Source organism: Sminthopsis crassicaudata, chromosome 4, assembly GCF_048593235.1.
Source record: "Sminthopsis crassicaudata isolate SCR6 chromosome 4, ASM4859323v1, whole genome shotgun sequence".
NCBI classification, from domain to species: Eukaryota; Metazoa; Chordata; class Mammalia; order Dasyuromorphia; family Dasyuridae; genus Sminthopsis; species Sminthopsis crassicaudata.
In genome coordinates this window covers 24,793,782-24,813,152 of record NC_133620.1, presented here as the reverse complement: position 1 = coordinate 24,813,152, position 19,371 = coordinate 24,793,782, and the positions used below count along the sequence as shown (strand labels likewise).

At 36.5% G+C, this 19,371-nt stretch overlaps 1 protein-coding gene across 1 annotated transcript in view; it reads right to left on the bottom strand.

The window, feature by feature from the left end:
* FAF1 (Fas associated factor 1) overlaps positions 1–19,371 on the bottom strand; it is a 379,742-nt gene that overhangs the window by 244,952 nt on the left and 115,419 nt on the right. The window contains exons 5-6 of the mRNA XM_074265977.1: positions 6,429–6,520; positions 4,699–4,787 (exon numbers count right to left, since the gene is read on the bottom strand). Of these exons, the coding sequence (XP_074122078.1) occupies positions 4,699–4,787; positions 6,429–6,520 (181 nt within the window). The remainder of the gene's footprint in view (positions 1–4,698; positions 4,788–6,428; positions 6,521–19,371) is intronic.

The window sequence follows — 19,371 nt, the reverse complement described above, 5'->3', positions numbered from 1 at the left end:
GGCACTGACTGGTAACTCTATGACTCATACACATGGAAAACGGGAGTTCTGGGGGTCGGTTAGAAGGGAGCAGGAGGCCTAGGTACAATTATAAACAAAAAGAGTGCTCATGGTTGCAGGGAATCAGGGACCCTTCCTGGGTAAGACCAAGACCCTCTCTCTTATCATACTACTTTGGAAGAACCAAAAGCTTCTGTTGAACAGAACCTTTTGCTGTGCTCTGAAAACAGCAGCACAAAAAAAGACTTATAAATAAATAACATATTTATTTAAGATCGTCTCTTTATTTTTCATTACAGATGAGCAGAGGCCAACTGTAAAATTATAAAGAAAACAGCAGGAAAAACGATCAAACAATGAAAAAAATAATTTGACCATGAAAATCTGCTGCAATGGCAGGGAAGACTAAAGACATAAACTCAGAAGGACCTAAATACAGAAGATAACAAGAAAACAATTACCAAAAAGCCTAAAGAAAAATTCCAATTGGACCCAAGCCAAACAAGATTTCTTGGACATTAAAGAGATAAGAATGGCAAGAAAAAAATTAGGGGCAAAATGAGAGCAATGCAAGAAAATCATGAAAAGAGAAACAACAGCTTGGTAAAAAGAAGCTCTAAAAATAATGAGAAAACAAAATAAATAACAACTTAAGAAATAGAATAGGCCAATTGGTAAAAGATGTTTAAAAAAAAATCACTAAAGAGAACACCTTAGAAAGCATAATTGGTCAAAAAGGAACAAAAATTCACTGAAGAAAACAATTCCTTAAAAATGAGAATGGAATGCCATCCACATTCAAAGAGAGAACTATGATGAAGTATAGGATTTTCATCTGTCTCATGGTTTTTTTTTCCCTCTTCTGTTCTGATTTCTCTTGTTATTGAACAACATGACAGAGATGGAAATATGTTTAAAAGGATTATGCATGTTTAACTTATATCAGATAACTTGCTGTCCTGGGGAGGGCAAAAGGTAAGGGAATGAGGGAGAAAAATTTGGAAAACAAATTTAATTACAAAAATGAATGTTGGTAACTATCTTTATGTGTATTTGGAAAAATAAAATACTATTGAGGAAAAAAATAAAAATAACAACTATAATTAGACAAGTGGAAACCAATAACAATACCATGAGACATCAAGAAACAGTAAAACAAAGTCAAATGAATGAGAAAATAGAAGAAAATGTGAAGTATCTCAACAGAAAAACAACTGATCTGGAAAACAAGTCAAAAAAAGATAGCTTAAGAATTATTGGATTTCTTAAAGGCCATGATCCAAAAAATAACTTAAAGAACATATTTCAAGAAATTATCAATTTAAAATGCCCTGATATCTTAGAACCAAAGGGTAAAATAGAAATTGAAAGAAATCTTCCAAAAAAAAAAAAAACCCCAAAATAAAAATTCCTAAGAATACATGGTCAAATTCCAAAGCTCCTAGAAAGAAGCAATCCAAATATTAAAGAAGCAAAGAGCTTGAAATATTACATTCCAGAAGGCAAAATAATTAAGATTACAACCAGGAATAACCTATCTGAGAAAAACTGAGTATAGTACTTTGGGGAGGGAGGAATGGACAATTAATGAACAGAGGACTTCTAGACAGTGCTGATGAAAAGGCCAAAACTTAATAGAAAATCTGACATTCAAACATAAGACTCAAAAGAAGCACAGAAAGGTAAACATGAAAAAGTAATCAAAAGGGACTTCATAAAGTTAAACTGTATACATTCCTATATGGGAACTGTTTACATTTCTATACATTTCAACTCCCTAGAACATTGTCATTATTAGCAACTAGAAGGAGACTACATAGAAGATATGAGTATGTGAGATTATATGAGAATATAAGAAGATTAAAAAATTGGGGATGAAGAATGAGGATGGTGGGCAACACCCGAACTTCTCTTTAAATGGAATTGGTTCAAAGAGGAAAGAATATATGCACATAATCAAATTAGGTATAGAAATATATCTTACCCAATAGGAAAATAAGAGGGAAAGAGGCTAAGAGACTTGGATTAGTAAGATATGACAAAAAAGAAGAAGAATTAAGGGAGATAGTGCTTGGAAACAAAACATACTTTTAGGGAAAAGAAGAAAGGATGGAGGGAAATACACAATAATCATAACTCTGAATATCAAATAGGATAAGCTAACCTATAAAATGGAAGCAGACAGAAGAATGTATTAGAAACCAGAATTCAACAATATGCTGTGTACAAGAAAACTAGCCGAGCCCCAAGTAAAGGAGGTAAGATTTTGGAAGAGACAATAAAGGATCTGGATTTTAATTCCTGGCTGCATTCAGGGTGATTATTATTCACTGAACTGAAACTAAGGCTGCCTCTAGAAGTTCCCCAAGAAACCTGCTCCCGGAGAAGATTACATTTTTAGAGAAGAACATTACACCTGTCCACTCCCTCAGGACCAAACAAGAGCAGTTCTGTGCAAGACGAAAAAGGCTTCATTCACTCCCACCCATATGGATCCCATGTAAAACCCAAATTAGCTAGAGTATTTGGAGAAGTTCTTAAACTACACAAATGAGAAGGGCTGAAATGGTGAAGCCCAAGAGCGGCAACCCAAATAAACTGACTAAAGGTTAAAAATGAAAAAAATTATGTATATTATTATTTTTGATGTTCCTAAGCTGTCACTTTGTTCCATGGTATTCACATTGAAATTATAATGTGGATAACAAACATCATCCAAAAAGCAAAACTCTCTGAGATGTGATAGGAAAACACAGTGTCTGACCTGAACAATTAAACAATATCTGTAAGGTGCTTAGCAAAGAGCCTCACACATAGTAGGCACTTAATGAAGGTTATGACATTCCAACACAATGAACAATTCTTGAATTGTGAGGAAAATGTCTTAAAATGTGCCTTCGCTTAATGATTCTCACATTAGTCTGAGAATCATATTACCATTCTTTCTATCTAGAAACTTCCAGGGAAAGATTTTTGCCTGATTCTAAACCATTCCTGTTTTCTCTTTTTTCTACTGTGACCTATTCATAAGAACAAGGCGTCATGAAAGTCTGGTAAATCTCCACAATCCAGAAAAAGAGGTTTGCTTGACATTCAAGGCCCTGTGGCCTGACGCTAACCTTCTGTTTCCCTTGCAGAGGCTCTATGCTCCACCCAACCTATGCCCCCACCCTCACCCCAGTCCTCCTACATTGTCCAGTCCCTCCCTTGGCTGACAAACTCAGCATGTAATCAATGCCAGGAATCCTTATCTCTATACACTGAAATTCTACAGATCCTTTAAGGCTCAACTCGAAGCCAACTTCCTCTTGGAAACCAGGGCTACTACACCCCCCCCACCCCCCGGGGAAGCTGCCGACACCCCCTTTGTCTGCCTTTTCCCCAGACTCTGCATGGCACTCCCCGGCCATGGCCCATTCTCTACCTCTAGCTCGTTTGCATATGTCTGTCTACATGGGGTCTTCCGGCAGATGGCGAGCTCCTTGAGGGAAGGGACAGTGTTTGGCCGTCCAGGCTCCCCCTCCCCCATCTGCAGCACAGACTGGCACCTGAGCAAGGTTGGCTGACCTGCCTGTCACCCTGAGGGGGCAGAGCAGAGTATTCTTTCCGGCAGATCACACACTGACTTGGAAAAAGCAAGTTCACAGTATCTAGGTTGCGTCATTATTGATTTTATTAGACATTTCCCAATTGCATCTTAATCTGTCCTGGCTAGGCTCCATCAACTCTAAACCTCTATGATGGAGGAAAAAGGGTCAGTGTTCAATTCAGGAAGCCCGGCTTTGAATCCTGGCTCAGACACATGTGAGGCTATAGAAGTCTGGACAAATCACATAAGTCATTCTGGAAGGACAGAGTCACTGTCCCTGCCACTCTCTCAGGGTTGTTCTGACAAAGTACTTTATGTACTTGAAAAAAATTTATAAATTGAGGGATCACTTTTTTAATAATTATCTTGATTATCTCAACAACATTATTACAGAACAGAGCCCAGAGTGGATTGGCAACACACTGGAAAAAAACCACTGAGCAATAAAAAGGCACATAAATAGTCCAGAGAGTCTTAGAAACACAGAACCACAAACCTATAGCTTCAAGGTACCTTGAGCTGCAGATGGGAAGACTGAGGCCTAGAGAGAGGTGACAGGCCCAGGGCCACAAAGCTAGAGACCATCAGAGCCTGGAATTGAATCTTGTGCCCTCTGGCTCCAGAGTCAGAGCTGTTTTCATTGTCCCAATGCCCCAGGTGCTCCCCAAAGTTACCAATGTTTTTAATGGGCACCCATCAGCAATAACAATAAAGGTAAAGACAATAATGATAGCATTATTATTACTGACAAGGACCTTGCTCTGAGAAGAAAGCTATCTCAGGGGCCCCAGAAATGACGTCAGAGCCAGGCCACTTTAGGATGTCACAAGGCAGGCAGGGAAGGATATTTTTACTTCAGCTGAACTATGATCCCAGAAGCAGGATCTGAGAGTGGAGACAGAAGTGAGTTTTCCTATTATAAGGGAAGAAGCCCAGAGAAAGGCAAGTTCTAACCCTGAGGGAGGGCAATTGGTGAAGGACTTGGTGATGATTTCTGCTCTCATTCTGAGGTTCAAATGCAATATAACCCAAAGCAGAGATGTGACATCGAGAAGCCCCACTGGACAGCAAAACCTTTCAATTTAGGCTCCGGAGAACGAGGACCTTACCCAGCATGGCTCGAGGAAGGTGGTGGCAAGTCAGGTGTGAGCACATAAAGACTGTTGTTTTTTGGCAAGTGTAGAGTTTTTAAGACCGTCTGAAAAAAAAAAAAAAAAAAAAAGAAAAGAAAATCAGGACTGTTTCTGGGCACTGACAACACTTGAGAAGCTGTCATTCGAACTGTAGCTTTCTATACTGCATCATTCTGACAAACTTGTCATTCAACAAATATTTACTCGGCACCTACCAAGCAAAAGGCTTTGTGCTGCCTGCTGTGGGGACAGCCTGACTCTTCCCGGATAGTAAGCACAAATACAAGCAAGGATCAGACATTAGTGGGGCTCAAGCATAACTTGAAGGGATGACTCCATAAATAATCACTAAAACAGATACCAGAGCACCTGTTCCCCCAGAGCTCCAAATCTAAAAGAAGAGGAGGAAAGCAGGATTTTTCTAGCAAGAAAGGGCTGAGTCCTAAGAAGTCCATCGAGACTGGAGTTGCACTCAGGTCAAAGCCTGGGGACTTAAGTCTCCCAACTGATGGGGCACTGAGGTTGATCCCGTGGCCAGCAGGTGGTGGAGAGGGGACCTAGACCTGGGTCTTCTGGATGCTGAAGCTCGTTCTCTTTCTGCTTCTTTCTCGGAAAATCACACACAGACGCGTATAATCTGCGCCACTCTCAACACAAAAATCAGTCTCTCTGAGCTAGAAGGCAATTTGAGAACCTGAAACTGGTAGCATGTTTCTAACTGAACTGCCGCTCACAGAGTCTGCTGACACTGTCCTGCAAGGTGACTCCCTCTCCTCCAGGCCTCTTCTCATGCGGGCCCATGAAGAGGGCTCAAGCTGGGCTTGGGTCAGCCAAGGACCTTGGCACAAATGCCCTGCAGGGCCCATCACCACTCTTAAAGACTGACTCTGGGACTCAGAAGATGCCGGTTTGGATCCATAGTCCAAGGAAAATTGTTTCACTCTCAAGTTTCCAATGCTTTTTCTAGAAAGTGAGAGGTGTAGACACCACAACTCACAACTTTCAAGTCCCTTCAAAATAAAATTCTGAATTTTCTTCCAAGAAAAAAAATAAGAGCACTAGGTTTTGATGTTGTGTTTGTATTTTATATCTCATGGATACTTTATTTTACTCCAACTATTTGCTGCATTAACTTTATATTTCTATGTGAGTTTCCATGTAGGGAAGGAAGTAAGGAAGGAGGAAAGGAGGGAAGAAAAGGAAAGTGGGGGGAGAATCGAATGTGTAATTGCTTTTGGAAGACAAAAGAAAACTTATTAATTGGAGAGGAAGAAATAAAAAAAATGATGTAGAATGCAAACTCCTTGATAAGAGTCTCACAGTTCAATAAGTGTCTACTGAATTAAATTTAATCAGGAGATGTAACTCTAATCTCACTATTGCTACTAACAGGCTATCCCTTCCCCTAAGTTTTAGTCACTCAATTGTAAAATAAAGGGTTAGTATTAAATGATCACTAAGCTCTTTCTAACTCTGATATCCCATGAGTTTATGAAACCACAAAAAAAGTGTAAAGAACTTGAATTACATGAAAAACTCATTATTTTCCGACATACTCTGATGAACAAAACACTTCAGTTTCTTGACATTTTGAATACTTGGAAAATCTGATCACGAGGTTTGTAAAAATTTACTTGTTGTTTACTGCATAATCAATAGGCACATAGAATTTTTTTTTTAAACTTTTATAATGTTAGCATACTTACACTGTCTTCTACATCTCCAGTCTTCCAGCCTTTTAATAGCATTTTAGATACAGGAATCTGGAGTTCATTTTCTAGAATCTGTTTGATCTCTCCTATCAAAGAAAGAAAAAAATCAAATGTTAATCAAATAACATAATATTCAACATATTTCTTTTAATACTATAGCTCCAGAAAACTGTTGCATGAAAGACACCCCCCCCCAAAAAAAAAAAAAAAAGCCATTTACAGAACATCCACTTTGATCTACTTTTAGGATAAAAGACTTTACTGGGGAAGGTGATACACTCTCAGGAAAAAAAAAAAAAAATTAGGTGATATTTTAGAGCAGAAAAAACATATATTTCAATCAATCTTTCTCAGGTGGACTGTTTCTGTCCTAACTATGCCCTCTTCTCCTAGCTGGTGTCCCTTTCCTTCCTGCCCAGTTCCTTTTTGGGAATGCCCTCATATCCAGAATCTTCCTTGCTAAAACATGTCTTTATGAGGTCAGAGATAGGAAATCTAACCCCATCCTCTCAAACATCTGGCTCTCTTAGCTTCTCCAAGCTGCCATGATTCACAGAGTGATGACAGACCCCAGGAGCCTACTCAATAAAGTAAAACACACTAAGATGAGCCAAGTCCTGGGAACAGCCTTTGCAAGATCAGTGTCAACTCCTTCCTTCAGGCGCAAGGCTCTTTAGCAACATCCCAAATTGTACCCTCTCTTTGCGATTCTGTAAACAGTTCTGGAGGTGTTTACAACTGTCTGGATTTCAGGTGAGTACTTTTCTTTAAGATTTAGCTACAAAAACTGTTACATATTTGTGAGGGGTTGAGGATCCTGCCCTACTACTCTCTAAAACAGTACTGGCTTTACCTCTCTTTCCATGATTTAATCATCGATTTACTTTAAAGTATGTTTATTGAAATAGTTTGCTTTTTCATCTAGATTTCTTCCTGTATACCAATCCCATCTACCCACCATCCCAAGTTATCCCTTATAACAAAATTTTAAAAGAAAAAAAAAAATCAAGAAAACCAATCAATATACAGAAAAAAAGGGTGACATTATATACACTTCAGTATAGCTGTTGACCACCCCCATACCTGCATAGGCATAATATAAAGCATATTCTCATATCTCCTCTTTAAGAGGTAAACTTCAAAGATTATTACAAATACCCACTATGAGTTAAGTATAATGATAAACAATGGGGACACATTTTTAAAAAATAGAGAATCCCTATTCTCAAAAAACTTATATTATTGAAAATAATCACCACTTAATAGTGATTATGGTTCTTCTTTGACTATCTTTACACTTTGCTTACATTTCTAGAACTGTTTCAAATAAGAGTAGATTAAAAAGGTCATCCTTGTTTTATTTCTGTATTTACTAGGAAAGCTTCAAATATATCTACATTGCATATGACGAGTGCTTTTAGTTTCAGATACATTTATAATATATGTAGAAGATACTTCACTGTCTTTTTTGGAAAGATTTTTTTTAAAGCATAAAAGAGTGCTATATCTTCTCAAGTTATTTTTTTCCTACATCTAATCAGATAATCATCTAGTTTAGGATGATTTTCTTTCTTTCTTTCTTTCTTTTTTTAAACTGTGAACAAGTAAAAATTTATTATTTTGCACTATTTCCCTAAGATGGGAGACTTGCACTAACCTCTTGTGGGGGATGTGCAGGCAAAAGTTATAGTTTTTAAATAACAATAAATAGAGTTTTAGTTCTCTTAACCTCCCCCCCCCAAAAAAAAATCCTTTTCAGCTTTAATTGATTTCACTAGTCTAGATACTTGAAAATTTCCTAGAGACAATAGTTACCAAGTCTAAGGTTTGCTTGCTTGCTAACATTAATGTCTAGTCCAGGGATTCACACATAGATCTTTAATAAGTATGTGTTTTTAATTGAATCTATAGATGAGAGACTGATATGTACCTGGATTGTACTTCCTGGTTCCCAAAAAGGAACCAGATAAGAACGGATAACTTGATACAAACATTATCAACAATGAAAACTATTTGAAAATGTCAGGAATGTTACTCTTGTATTCAGAGGTTATGACTTTTCAGGAATACTTTGAGTAGATGAATTATATTCTTAAATTCTCATTTTTTAATTTACTACTCAATCTTGCTCACAGGAATTTTTAAGTGAGACAAGTTGACTAATAAAACAAGTGTGATAGAAAATATATTAAAATGTATTTCTGTGTCTATCTTTCTTCATATTTTGTTTACATCTCACTGGTCAGAGTCAGCACACTGATGATTAGAAAAATATTTTCAAGATTTGTAACTTGTTATCCTAAGAACTGGTTATCACTTTCAGAAGACTTACTTATTTTGTGGACCTTAAAGATTATGGAGGAATTGATTTATGTTTTGTAATATAAGTTAACTAAAGTTAACCAAAATTCTGACAATTAAATGTCTTAACTTACCAAGGAACTCTCCTGTCTTTGTGATCATTTTGGACTTCATTTCCTAAAGGTACATAAGGAATTATTTTTATGCCACTATGGCATCTAAAATTGAATGGCATCTCAAAATTGAAATTTTATACATGTGACTATGATTTTCAGCAAATTCTGCATCTTAAAATAATATCATATAGGTCTGCCTCTTATCTTCTCTTCATCCTCCCATTTGCCTCCATGGCCTACTATATAAAATTAAGGCTTTTATTTTTTTTTTTAACTTTTTTAACATGGTCTATAATGTTTAATATTTTCCTGATAATAAACCATCTCTGCCTCACTTGCATACCTGCACCTTGGTCCTGATAAATGATTTCTTAAAAAACAAACTAAATTGCTATAGTTATTTTGTCAAGATTTCAATTAAAATGTTAAATAAAAGTTTTGGGGCCAAATTTTAATTTGGGTTTTTATAATGCCAAATCTAGGATTTGGTCCACTGTTACTTACTTGCCAAATTTTGTTAAATTATTCAAAGAAACCAGCCTATTGCCATGACTTTTCTTAGGGCTCTCATTTATTTATTTCTTCTCTGGTTTTTAAGATATCCTTTTTTGTTTCTACTTTGGACTTATTTGTTACTCTTTTTTTAAAAATCCTCTTTTGCTTATAAGTCTCCTTAGGTTTTCATTCTTTGTTAGAAATTCTTAAATTGATTACTATTTTTATTGCACTAAAATCTAGAAATTTTATGCTCACTTTTATATATTGGTTTTCAGTTTCCTAATACAGGATACATTTTTGTAAAAGTACCAAGTACTACGGAGAGTTATATATATTCTTTAACAGCACTATATATTTGATATATTCATAAGGCACTATAAATTTCTCCAACGGATTGTTATATTTCACTTTGTATTTATCTTTAAGTTAAATCTCAGAGAAGAATATTTGGGAATTTAAATGTAATGCCATATAAAACATATAAGTTAATGTCAATATTGATTTGCTTTTTTCTTTAAGAATAACGTAATTTTACACAGTAAATTTTCATTTTTGTTTTGTCTGATAGAACAATGATATCTTTTGCTGTTTTTAAAATTCATCTAATACACAAGTAAACTTTTTATTTTAAATTTTTGATTCTACATATATCTTCACTTTTTAGATGTATAATTACAAGCAACAGATTTTACAGTTTGTTGACTTTGATTTTGGTTAAACTTGCGGACTTTGAAGGATCACATCTAATTACTCTTTGCTTTAAAACACTGCAGAGCTTGAGGATTTTTTTGGAGGGGGAGAGGGTAAGGAGATGTCAAATTTGCCCTTTTCTTTCAATTTATTGCATTGTTTAATCCATTCACATAAGTTTCTTATTTCCTTAGTTCATGCTTTTTGATTTTTTTTTTCTCCTTTGCCTTTTTAAGTCAGCTCTTTATTTGTCCTTACAATTAGTTTTGCTTAATCTACTTTGATACAACTCTATTCCCACAGCCTTTCCTTCCTACTCTCCTGTCAACTCTTTGCCTAGTTTTGGAGTTTTAGTTAACTTACTAGTTTCTTCTTTTCTGTTCCTTTTATTGAGTAATCTAAATTCTCCCTTCTATTTTAGTTCAAAATCTTCCCTCACTCCTCTCCAATGTCTTTGATCTGTTTTGTTTCTTTCCCCTCCTTTTTCTAGGAAGAATTTCTTTTCCTTGCTCTTGTCATAGACTCTAATGTATTTTTATTTTGAATTTTAATTTTTTGATTCATGTACTATGTATGTGCTCAAGCATTTAGTCTCTTTATGTTCCCCATTAAAGTTTTTTAAGTACTAAATATGAGTTTTCTTAAAAACCAATTCCTATGATACTGACTCATAGATCGTGCACTATTATTTCTATTTTCTATTGTGCCTGACTTTGAATTATCAATTTATAAGAAAAGTAATAAAGATAGAAGGACTGTCCCTGGTAAAAATCAAAGACCATTTATTCCAGTTCTCCCTTATGCCCTAGCATATTTGTTTTCCTTTCCATTTCTGGATCCTCTCATCACTTCTGGGATCTGATGACTCCACATCTTGACTTTCCTTCTCTTAAGGTAAAATACTGCCCATTAAAAAAAACAATATTCTCTCAGAAGCAGTCTTCCTCTCAAGTCATGAAAATCTTAACTACTTGGATACCCTTAGACAAGTCATTTAACTTCTGGCTGCCTCAAATTCCTCACCTGTAAAATGGAGATAATAACAGCACTCAATTCACAGGACAGTTGTGAGGATCAGATAAGCAGAGTGCCTAGAACAGAAGATGAACTATATAATGCTTATTCTCTTCCCTTACTCCTGATATTTTTTAAAATTTCTATTAATAAGAGTAATTTATTTCATTACTCATTCTTGTCCTGATAAATCATTTACTTTTCTGTATTTCTGTTATTTGAAGGCGGGAGGGATTAGTTGTAAGTTAAATATTCCATACATACCTTGTTTATTCCCCTGGAACACCTTAAATGTCTCTCTTATTGAACAGCTGACCTGCTGAGTTTGCTTTTACAGATAGATTATTCTATTGTCTTTCATTTCATTCTAGCTTTTATTACATATAAAACAGCTTTGTGTCACTTTATTTCCTTTATATTTGAAAGTCTAACTTTATATATGAAGGTAGGTTTTCAACAATGCTTGCAGAATTTTTATTAGTCATTGAAATTTTAAAATTTAGTTACTCAATGCCTTAGTATAGGCCATTTTGTTTTATTTTATATTTCTAAAGTCTTTCAATTGGTTATTTACTCTATTTTTAAAATACCATGCTATTTCCTGATATTATTTCCTGTCGTACAATCTTCAGCTTTTTTCAAGGAAATTTATTATCCTTAAGATGTCTTTAAGTGTCCACTCTTTAATTTATTAGCTTTTAATTGTATAGGCATCAAATGTTGCTGTTGTTTGTCTTAGATTTTTTTTTTAAACTTCATTGCTTTTTGCTTTTGTTCTATCAGAATGTCTTTCACTTCAGTATATGTGTAGTACAAATCTCTATTGTAGATTCAAGTTTTTCTATTTCTGATGCATAGGCCATAAACTGTAACATGTTTTCTTCTAACTTATTATTCTCTTATAGTTCCCATTCTCTTCTGAATTTTGGAACATTATGTTATGGTTCTCTGTTCTCTGGGAATTACTTAGGATGTTTCAAGTATTCAGTTTCCTGTCTTGTAATATTTAAAGCCATTTATGATCATTTTGATGTTTTATTAATCATCATTTCTTCGAAATTTACCTTGCTTGGGGTAGCTAGGTGGTGCAGTGGATAGAGCACCAGCCCTGAAGTCAGGAGGACCTGAGTCTCAGATATTTAACACTTCTTAGCTATGTGACCTAGGTAAGTCACTTAATCCCAATTGCCTCAGCCAAAGAGAGGGAGGGAGGGAGGGAGGAAGGAAAATTTACTATGCTCTCTATACACTCTTCAGGTTTTTTTTAATTATTTTTTTTTTCAAAATACATGCAAAGATGGTTTTCAGCATTCACCCTCACAAAATCTTGTGTTCCAAATCTCTCCCTCCCTTTTCCCCACTTCCCTAGAAAACAAGTAATCTGATATAAACATGTGAAATTATTCTAAACATATTTCCACACTTATACTGTACAAGAAAAATCGGATCAAAAAGGGAAAAAAGTGAGAAACAAAAAAATACAAGCAAATTTTTAAAAAGTGAAAATACAATGTTGTGATCCACACTCAGTCCCTCCCAACAGGTCACTGTTGAAAGAGCATGTTCATCAGAATTGATCATCATATAATCTTGCTGTTGCTGTGTCCAATGTTTTTCTGGTTCTGCTCATTTCATTTAGCATCAGTTCATATAAGTCTGTCTAGGTCTTTCTGAAATCAGCCTGATGCTCAATCCTTCCTTCCATCCATCTATCCATCTATTCTTCCTTTGCTCTTATTTTCAAAATACATGCAAAGGTAGTTTTCAACATTCACCCTTGCAAAACTTTGTGTTTTGGAAATTTTTTTCTCCTTCCTTTTCCCTCACCTCCCCCCCAGACAGCAAATAATCTGATATAATTAAACATGTGCAATTCTTCTATACATATTTCCACAATTATCTTGTCACACAAGAAAAATCAGATCAAAAAGGAAGAAAAATGAGAAAGAATAAATTCAAGGAAACAACAACAAAAGAAGTGAGAATGTTATGTTGTGATCCACACTCAGTTCCTACAAATCTCTCTCTGGGTACAGATGGCTCTCTTCATCAAAAGACCATTGGAACTGGCCTGAACCAAAAGAAAAGAACCACATTCATCACAGTTGATCATCACATAATTTTTATTACTATGTGCAATGTTCTCCTAGTTCTACTCACTTCACTCAGCAGCAGTTCATGTAAGTCTCTCTAGGCTTCTCTGAAATCTTCCTCCTAATCATTTCTATTATAATTATTATTATTATAGTTTTTTATTTACAAAACATATGCGTGAGTAATTTTTCAATATTGACCCTTATTAAACCTTCTTTTCCTACTTTTCCCCTCCTTCCTCTCACCTCCTCCTCTAGATGGCAGGTAGTCCAATACATGTTAAATATGTTAAAAAATATGTTAAGTCCAATATATGTGTACATATTTATACAATTATCTTGCTGCACAAGAAAAATCAGATGTAGAAAGAAAGAAAAAAACCTGAGAAGGAAAACAAAAATGTAAGCAAATAATAACAGAAAGCATGAAAATGCTATGTTGTGATCCACAATCATTTCCCATAGGTCTCTCTGTGGGTGTAGCTGATTCTCTTCATTACTGAACAATTAGAACTGGTCTGAATCACCTCATTGTTGGAGAGCCACACCCATCAGAGTTGATTATCCTATAATCTTGTGGTTGCCATATATAATGCTGATTATTTCATAACATTGATACACCACAAATTATTCGGCCTTCTCCAGCTTATGGGCATCCACTCAGTTTCCAGTTTCTTGCCACTACACAAAGGGCTACCACAAATATCTTTGCACAAATATCTTTCCTTCCTTTAAGATCTCTCAGGGATATAAGCTCAATGGAAACATTGCTGGGTCAAAGGGTGTGGCACAAAACACAAAACACAAGAGGTACTCCCTATAAGAAACCACACACACACTTGAAATCATCTTTACTCTGAAAGAGCTTAAAGCACAAGTCCTCTTATGATCTTGTTAACCTCATAAAGACTTTTTGAGGTAGGAATGGGCAGCATGGATATTATTGTTCCCGTTTTACAGATGGGTATCTGTGGCACAGAGATAAGTTATGTTCTCCCAAAGGTCTCGGGGCAGACCAAATTTCCACTGAGGTCTCTTGGACTTCTTTGGACAACATTGTTTTCTTCTGGGACAGAGCTGGTTAGTTTTCCCCTTCAATGAAAAAAACTCCAAGAAATTGGTGTCTAGTTGGGACCATGGACCCCTCTTGCGGAGGAATCCCATAGTCAGCTGCCATCTAGCCATGGGTTATCTGGAACATCTCCTGCATTCTCAGAATGCGAAGTAAGAACATACACAGAGCTGCAGAGAGTTTGGAAGCAAGAATGCATGTGTTTTGAATCCACAGGATCAAATGGGACTCATAGCTGACACTTTTCTACTGACTATGGAACACATGCCCCTTTGGGCAAAGTAAAAAGTGCTCTTCAGAATGGTTAGAATAATTCTCAATTCCACCAACAATTATCCTTTAGGTTTTTAATTGAATTTCCTTTTGCTTGAAATCCTCAGTTTTTGCCCTTTTTTCCTTATCATCCTGTCTATTATGGGTACACCCTTTTGGCTGAACTGAATTCATCCTCTCCCATGTTGCAAATTTATTTTTCATTGGCCTTGGTTGCTATTCCAAGCAACTTCCAGGTGACAGGAGTAGTTGTAGCTGAATTTCAATCTCCCTTCCAGTCTTGGAAGCGCCACCCATTTTGGTTCCAATCGTGTCTATCTCTAGCTCTGAATCTTTCTTTCTCAGACTGAGTTGATTTAGCATCTACTGGTTTTTGTAGGTTAGGGGAGTGAAGGGTAGATGTTCTAAGAATAATCTGGGCAAACTTGGGGTTTTCTAAGGTAGGGACCAAGCCAAGCAGAAGAAAGCCCAATAACTACTTGATCCCTCCTACCCCATACATAATCAGGTAGTGCCAATGTCTGCAGCTTATTTCAAAAGGAAGGGTGACAGATGGGGACTGGCAGAGGAAGGAAAATTCTGAGGCGCCTCAGGCACAAAATGGTAGATCAGTTTATGTGCTCTCTCAGATCAAGGAATCTGGTGGGGAAGGGGTTCTGAGTTTAAAGTTTCAAGTTCATAAGGCATAATCTTGCTAAACTTTTTATTTTCTTATATAATTGTTCTACTTCTGGTGCATGATTTGTTTGGGGAAATTTTTGAAAATTATGAAAGAAAATGAGTATTCTATATTTTGAGCCTGTGACAAATCAGTGATAATATTCACTTGATTTACTGCGCCCAAAGCAGGGTGTGACAGGTAAACATGGCAGCAAGGTTGCAAAGTATTCTTGGGTAGCTTGTAATTGAGAGGCAAATTTGGGCTAAGTGTTAAGAAAATGTTCTAACACATAAAACTGCTATATAATGGACTATCTCAGAAAACAGGGAGGAGTTCCTCCTCACTTCATAAAAAGGACAGAGGATCAAATTCACTGATAGAAGGGCTTCTGCTTTTGCTACAATTTGAACTAGATGAAAAACTGAAAATTTCTTTTGTCATTTCACTCTAATGTAGAACAGACTTGATGAATGGCATGTCAAAAACTAACACATTACAGGATCTTCATATCTTATATGTGTGCATATATGTGCTTGCGTATTGAGGGATCGATAAGGAGCAAAAACCAATTAATCAAAAGCACTGCTCCAGGAGTCTCAGTTTTTTAATGGGTAAATTAAGGTTTCTCCGCACAAAAGTACTCTGCCAATTATGAAACTTTATAATATTTGAATTACTGTTAATTCTCAGATTCAGAAGAACTAGGGCCCAGAAAGGTTCAGTGTATTGCCCAGACTCATCCAGATAATAAGTGGCAAAGCAGATGTTTTGAGCTGATTAAAATTTTTATCAGTGATTTAGATAAAGACATAAATGGAGCAGACAGGGGCGCCACCATGCACAGAGTACTGGGCCTAGATTCAGGAAGATTAAGTAGCTTAGGTGATCCTGAGCAATCAGTCATCTTTCACCTAAACTGTGGCAATAACTTCCTAACTGGTCTCCCTTCCACAAATCTTTTCCCATTCCCATCTATCTCTCACTCACCTGGCAGAATGGCTTTCACTAAAATGCAAATCTGATCATGTTATACTTCCCTCCACCCCACTTGATAAACTTCACTAATCCCTCTTATTTCCAAGATCAAATACAAAATCTTCCATTTGGCAATTAAAGCTTTTCACAACCATTTCCAACTTTTTCAGTCTTCTCATGATTCGGCAGTCCTGGCCTATTAACTGTTCCCTATGTATGACATTCCATCTTCCCAAAGAACATTTTCACTGGCTGAACTCCACACTTTCCACCTTCACTTCTGCCTCCTGGTTTCCTTGACTTATTTAAGACAATTCAAATCTCACTTTGGACAAGAAGGCCTTTCCTATGACTTCCTTGAGATAATCTTTCATCTATTTTATGTACATTTTCTTATACATGTTTTCTATTCCATTAAAGTCTTAGAGAGCAAGTGCCATATTTTCTCCAAGTGCTTTGTCTCCATAGCACTTACCACTATGCCTAACACAGAGTAGGCACTGAATAAATACAAGTTTGCTGACAAACTTTTTAATTAATTCAGTGGCCACTCTTCCCTGTAATTCAATACCACAAGAAAAATTGTTTAGAGTTAGGCAATGAAAGCAATGGGAAAGTGACTACATCAAATGATGGAACCACAGTTCAATTGCCTTGATTCAAATGAGGAAGGATCCTTCAAAATGAGCTGTGAAGGAGTCTATTTGGGCAAGAGGTTTGGAGACACTGAGGAAACAGAATCTGTGGTAGGTGAAACAAAACTAGTGCAGGTGCCAGTGTTCAACTTGTGGCTAATGCTAACCATATGACCAGGGATAAGTCACTGCACTTCAGATAGTTTCTCCATCTATAAAATTGGATAATAACCACAGTTTTATAGGTTATATTATATATATATATATATATATATATATATATATATATATATATATATATATATATATATATATATATATATATATACACATATATATATATACGACATATTATATTACAGGTTACCAGATATATTATGGGTATAAATTACCCAGTCATTCAAGGCTTAAGAATACAGTCATCTTGGATGCTTCCTTCTAAATCATTTGTGAAGTCTGTTAAATTGATGTCCATTTCTTTTTCTTTTTCTTTTTTTTTTAAGCTTTTTATAAAACATATGCGTATTTTTTCCAACACTGAGCCTTGCAAAACCTTTTGTTCCAAAATTTCTCCTCCTTTCCCTCATCCCCTCTCCTAGCTGGCAGGTAGTCCAATACATGTGAAATATGAAAGTATATGTTAAGTCCAATATATGTATACATATTTATAGTTATTTTCCTGCACAAGAAAAATCAGATCAAGAAGAAAGAAAAAGAAAAACTGAGAAAGAAAACAAAAATGTAAGCAAATAACAACAGAGAGAATGAGAATGCTATGTGTGTTCCACACTGTTCCCACAGTACTCTCTCTAGGTGTAAATGGCTCTCTTCATCACTGAACAGGTGGAACTGGTCTGAATCAATTCACTGTTGGAGAGAGTCACGTCCATCAGAATTGATCATCACATAATTTTGTTGCTGCCGTGTATCTCTTGATTCTGCTCAATTCACTCAGCATCAGTGCATGTCTCTCTCTCCAGGCATCTCTGAAATCATCCTGCTGGTCATTTTGATGTGGGTCGTGGTTCCTTTAATAAACTAATCCTTTCAGATGGATTTATTCCTTTCTGATTCCCAGCCCCTCCTAGCAGATGCATTAACAATTCAAGAAGCTAGGACCTTGGATTCACAAATCCTGGTCAAAAGCATCCTTTTGGATTCCAATAGGTGATCCGGGCCTGTCCCACACCCATGGGATCTGAGCCAACTTGGGACTCCACCCACAGGCCCCTTTAGCCAAATCTCTCATTATAAAAGAGGTTCCAAACATGGCAGCCTTACACCTGGCATGTCAAGGATCTTTGCCCACTGGAACACTTTCCAGTGCCCTCTTATCTCTACCTTTACCCTTTATTAACTAGACTTTAACCTTACTTCCAAACCCCATAATAAACCTCTTTTATCAATCTAGGTTTTCAGGTCTGTAAATTCCTTTATGGGAACTCTTGCACCACCACTAGACCTCACTTAGCTCTGTATCCTTGCGCCAAATGCAGGGGAGCTCTATTTGACTACCTGCACCCCGAACCTGCCATTAGACCTCAATTAAACCCCAATTTCATTTAGGTACCCCAATTCTAAACCTCATCAGTTTCTTACAGAACAATAATATTCCATAACATTCATATACCATAACTTATTCAGCCATTCTCCAACTGATGGGCATCCACTCAGTTTCCAGTTTCTTGTCACTACAGAGAGGGCTGTCACAAATGTTTTTGCACATGTGAGTCCCTTTCCTTCCTTTAAGTTGATCTCCATTTCTTGCACATTGATCTCTTTATCTGCTCCATGGCCTGGTTCCAACACTCCAATCTTTATAGAGTTTGCCTTCAAATACTTGGTAGTCCAGGCAAACTGGTCCTCCTGCTGTTCCTCCCACATGACACTCCATTTCCTATCGCTGTGCCTTTACAAAGGCTGTCTTCCATTCCTGAAAAAAATGTCCTCTAATCGCCATATTAAACAACCTCTAAATTTCTTCAAAGTATACTTCAAATCCAATTTCCTCCTTTTGAAATCTGACCTGACTTTTCCCCTCCTCAGCTGCCTTCAGTCATTTTACTTATGACTAAATGAAATAAATGAATATTTTTCAAAAAGACTATGAGATGGAGTGGATCAGACCTTGGGCCTAAGTCACATGATCTCTATTCTCAGGACCTTAGGACAGAAAGGTCAAACCCTAGAATTGAGCCTCAGGACATGACCCACAGGAAGCAGACAGTATCACTGAACATTAGTCAATAGCTGTTTCTTTTCCAGTTTGTTCAATGAAAAATGAATGGGGGGTGGGGGGTGGGTGGGAGGGAGAAGAAATAGGGAGAGGTGTACTTCTATCTTGGTGTTATGTAGGTTCCCTTCTGGCCTCAACACACGCCCACTCTATTCTGAACTGCTCAGATAGTATGTTGGCCCTCTTCTTGCAAGAAATGAATTAAAATTTTCTGTTGTACCTAAAGATACCTCTGAGTAGTCAAATTGGGTAAGAAGGGTTTAATATAATGCTATCCCACACACTGTGGTTTGCATTATTTAGTCATAAACTTATCTTCCAGGCTTTATAATTCATCATTCTTCACCTTTAGATCCTAAAGTTTCCCATCATT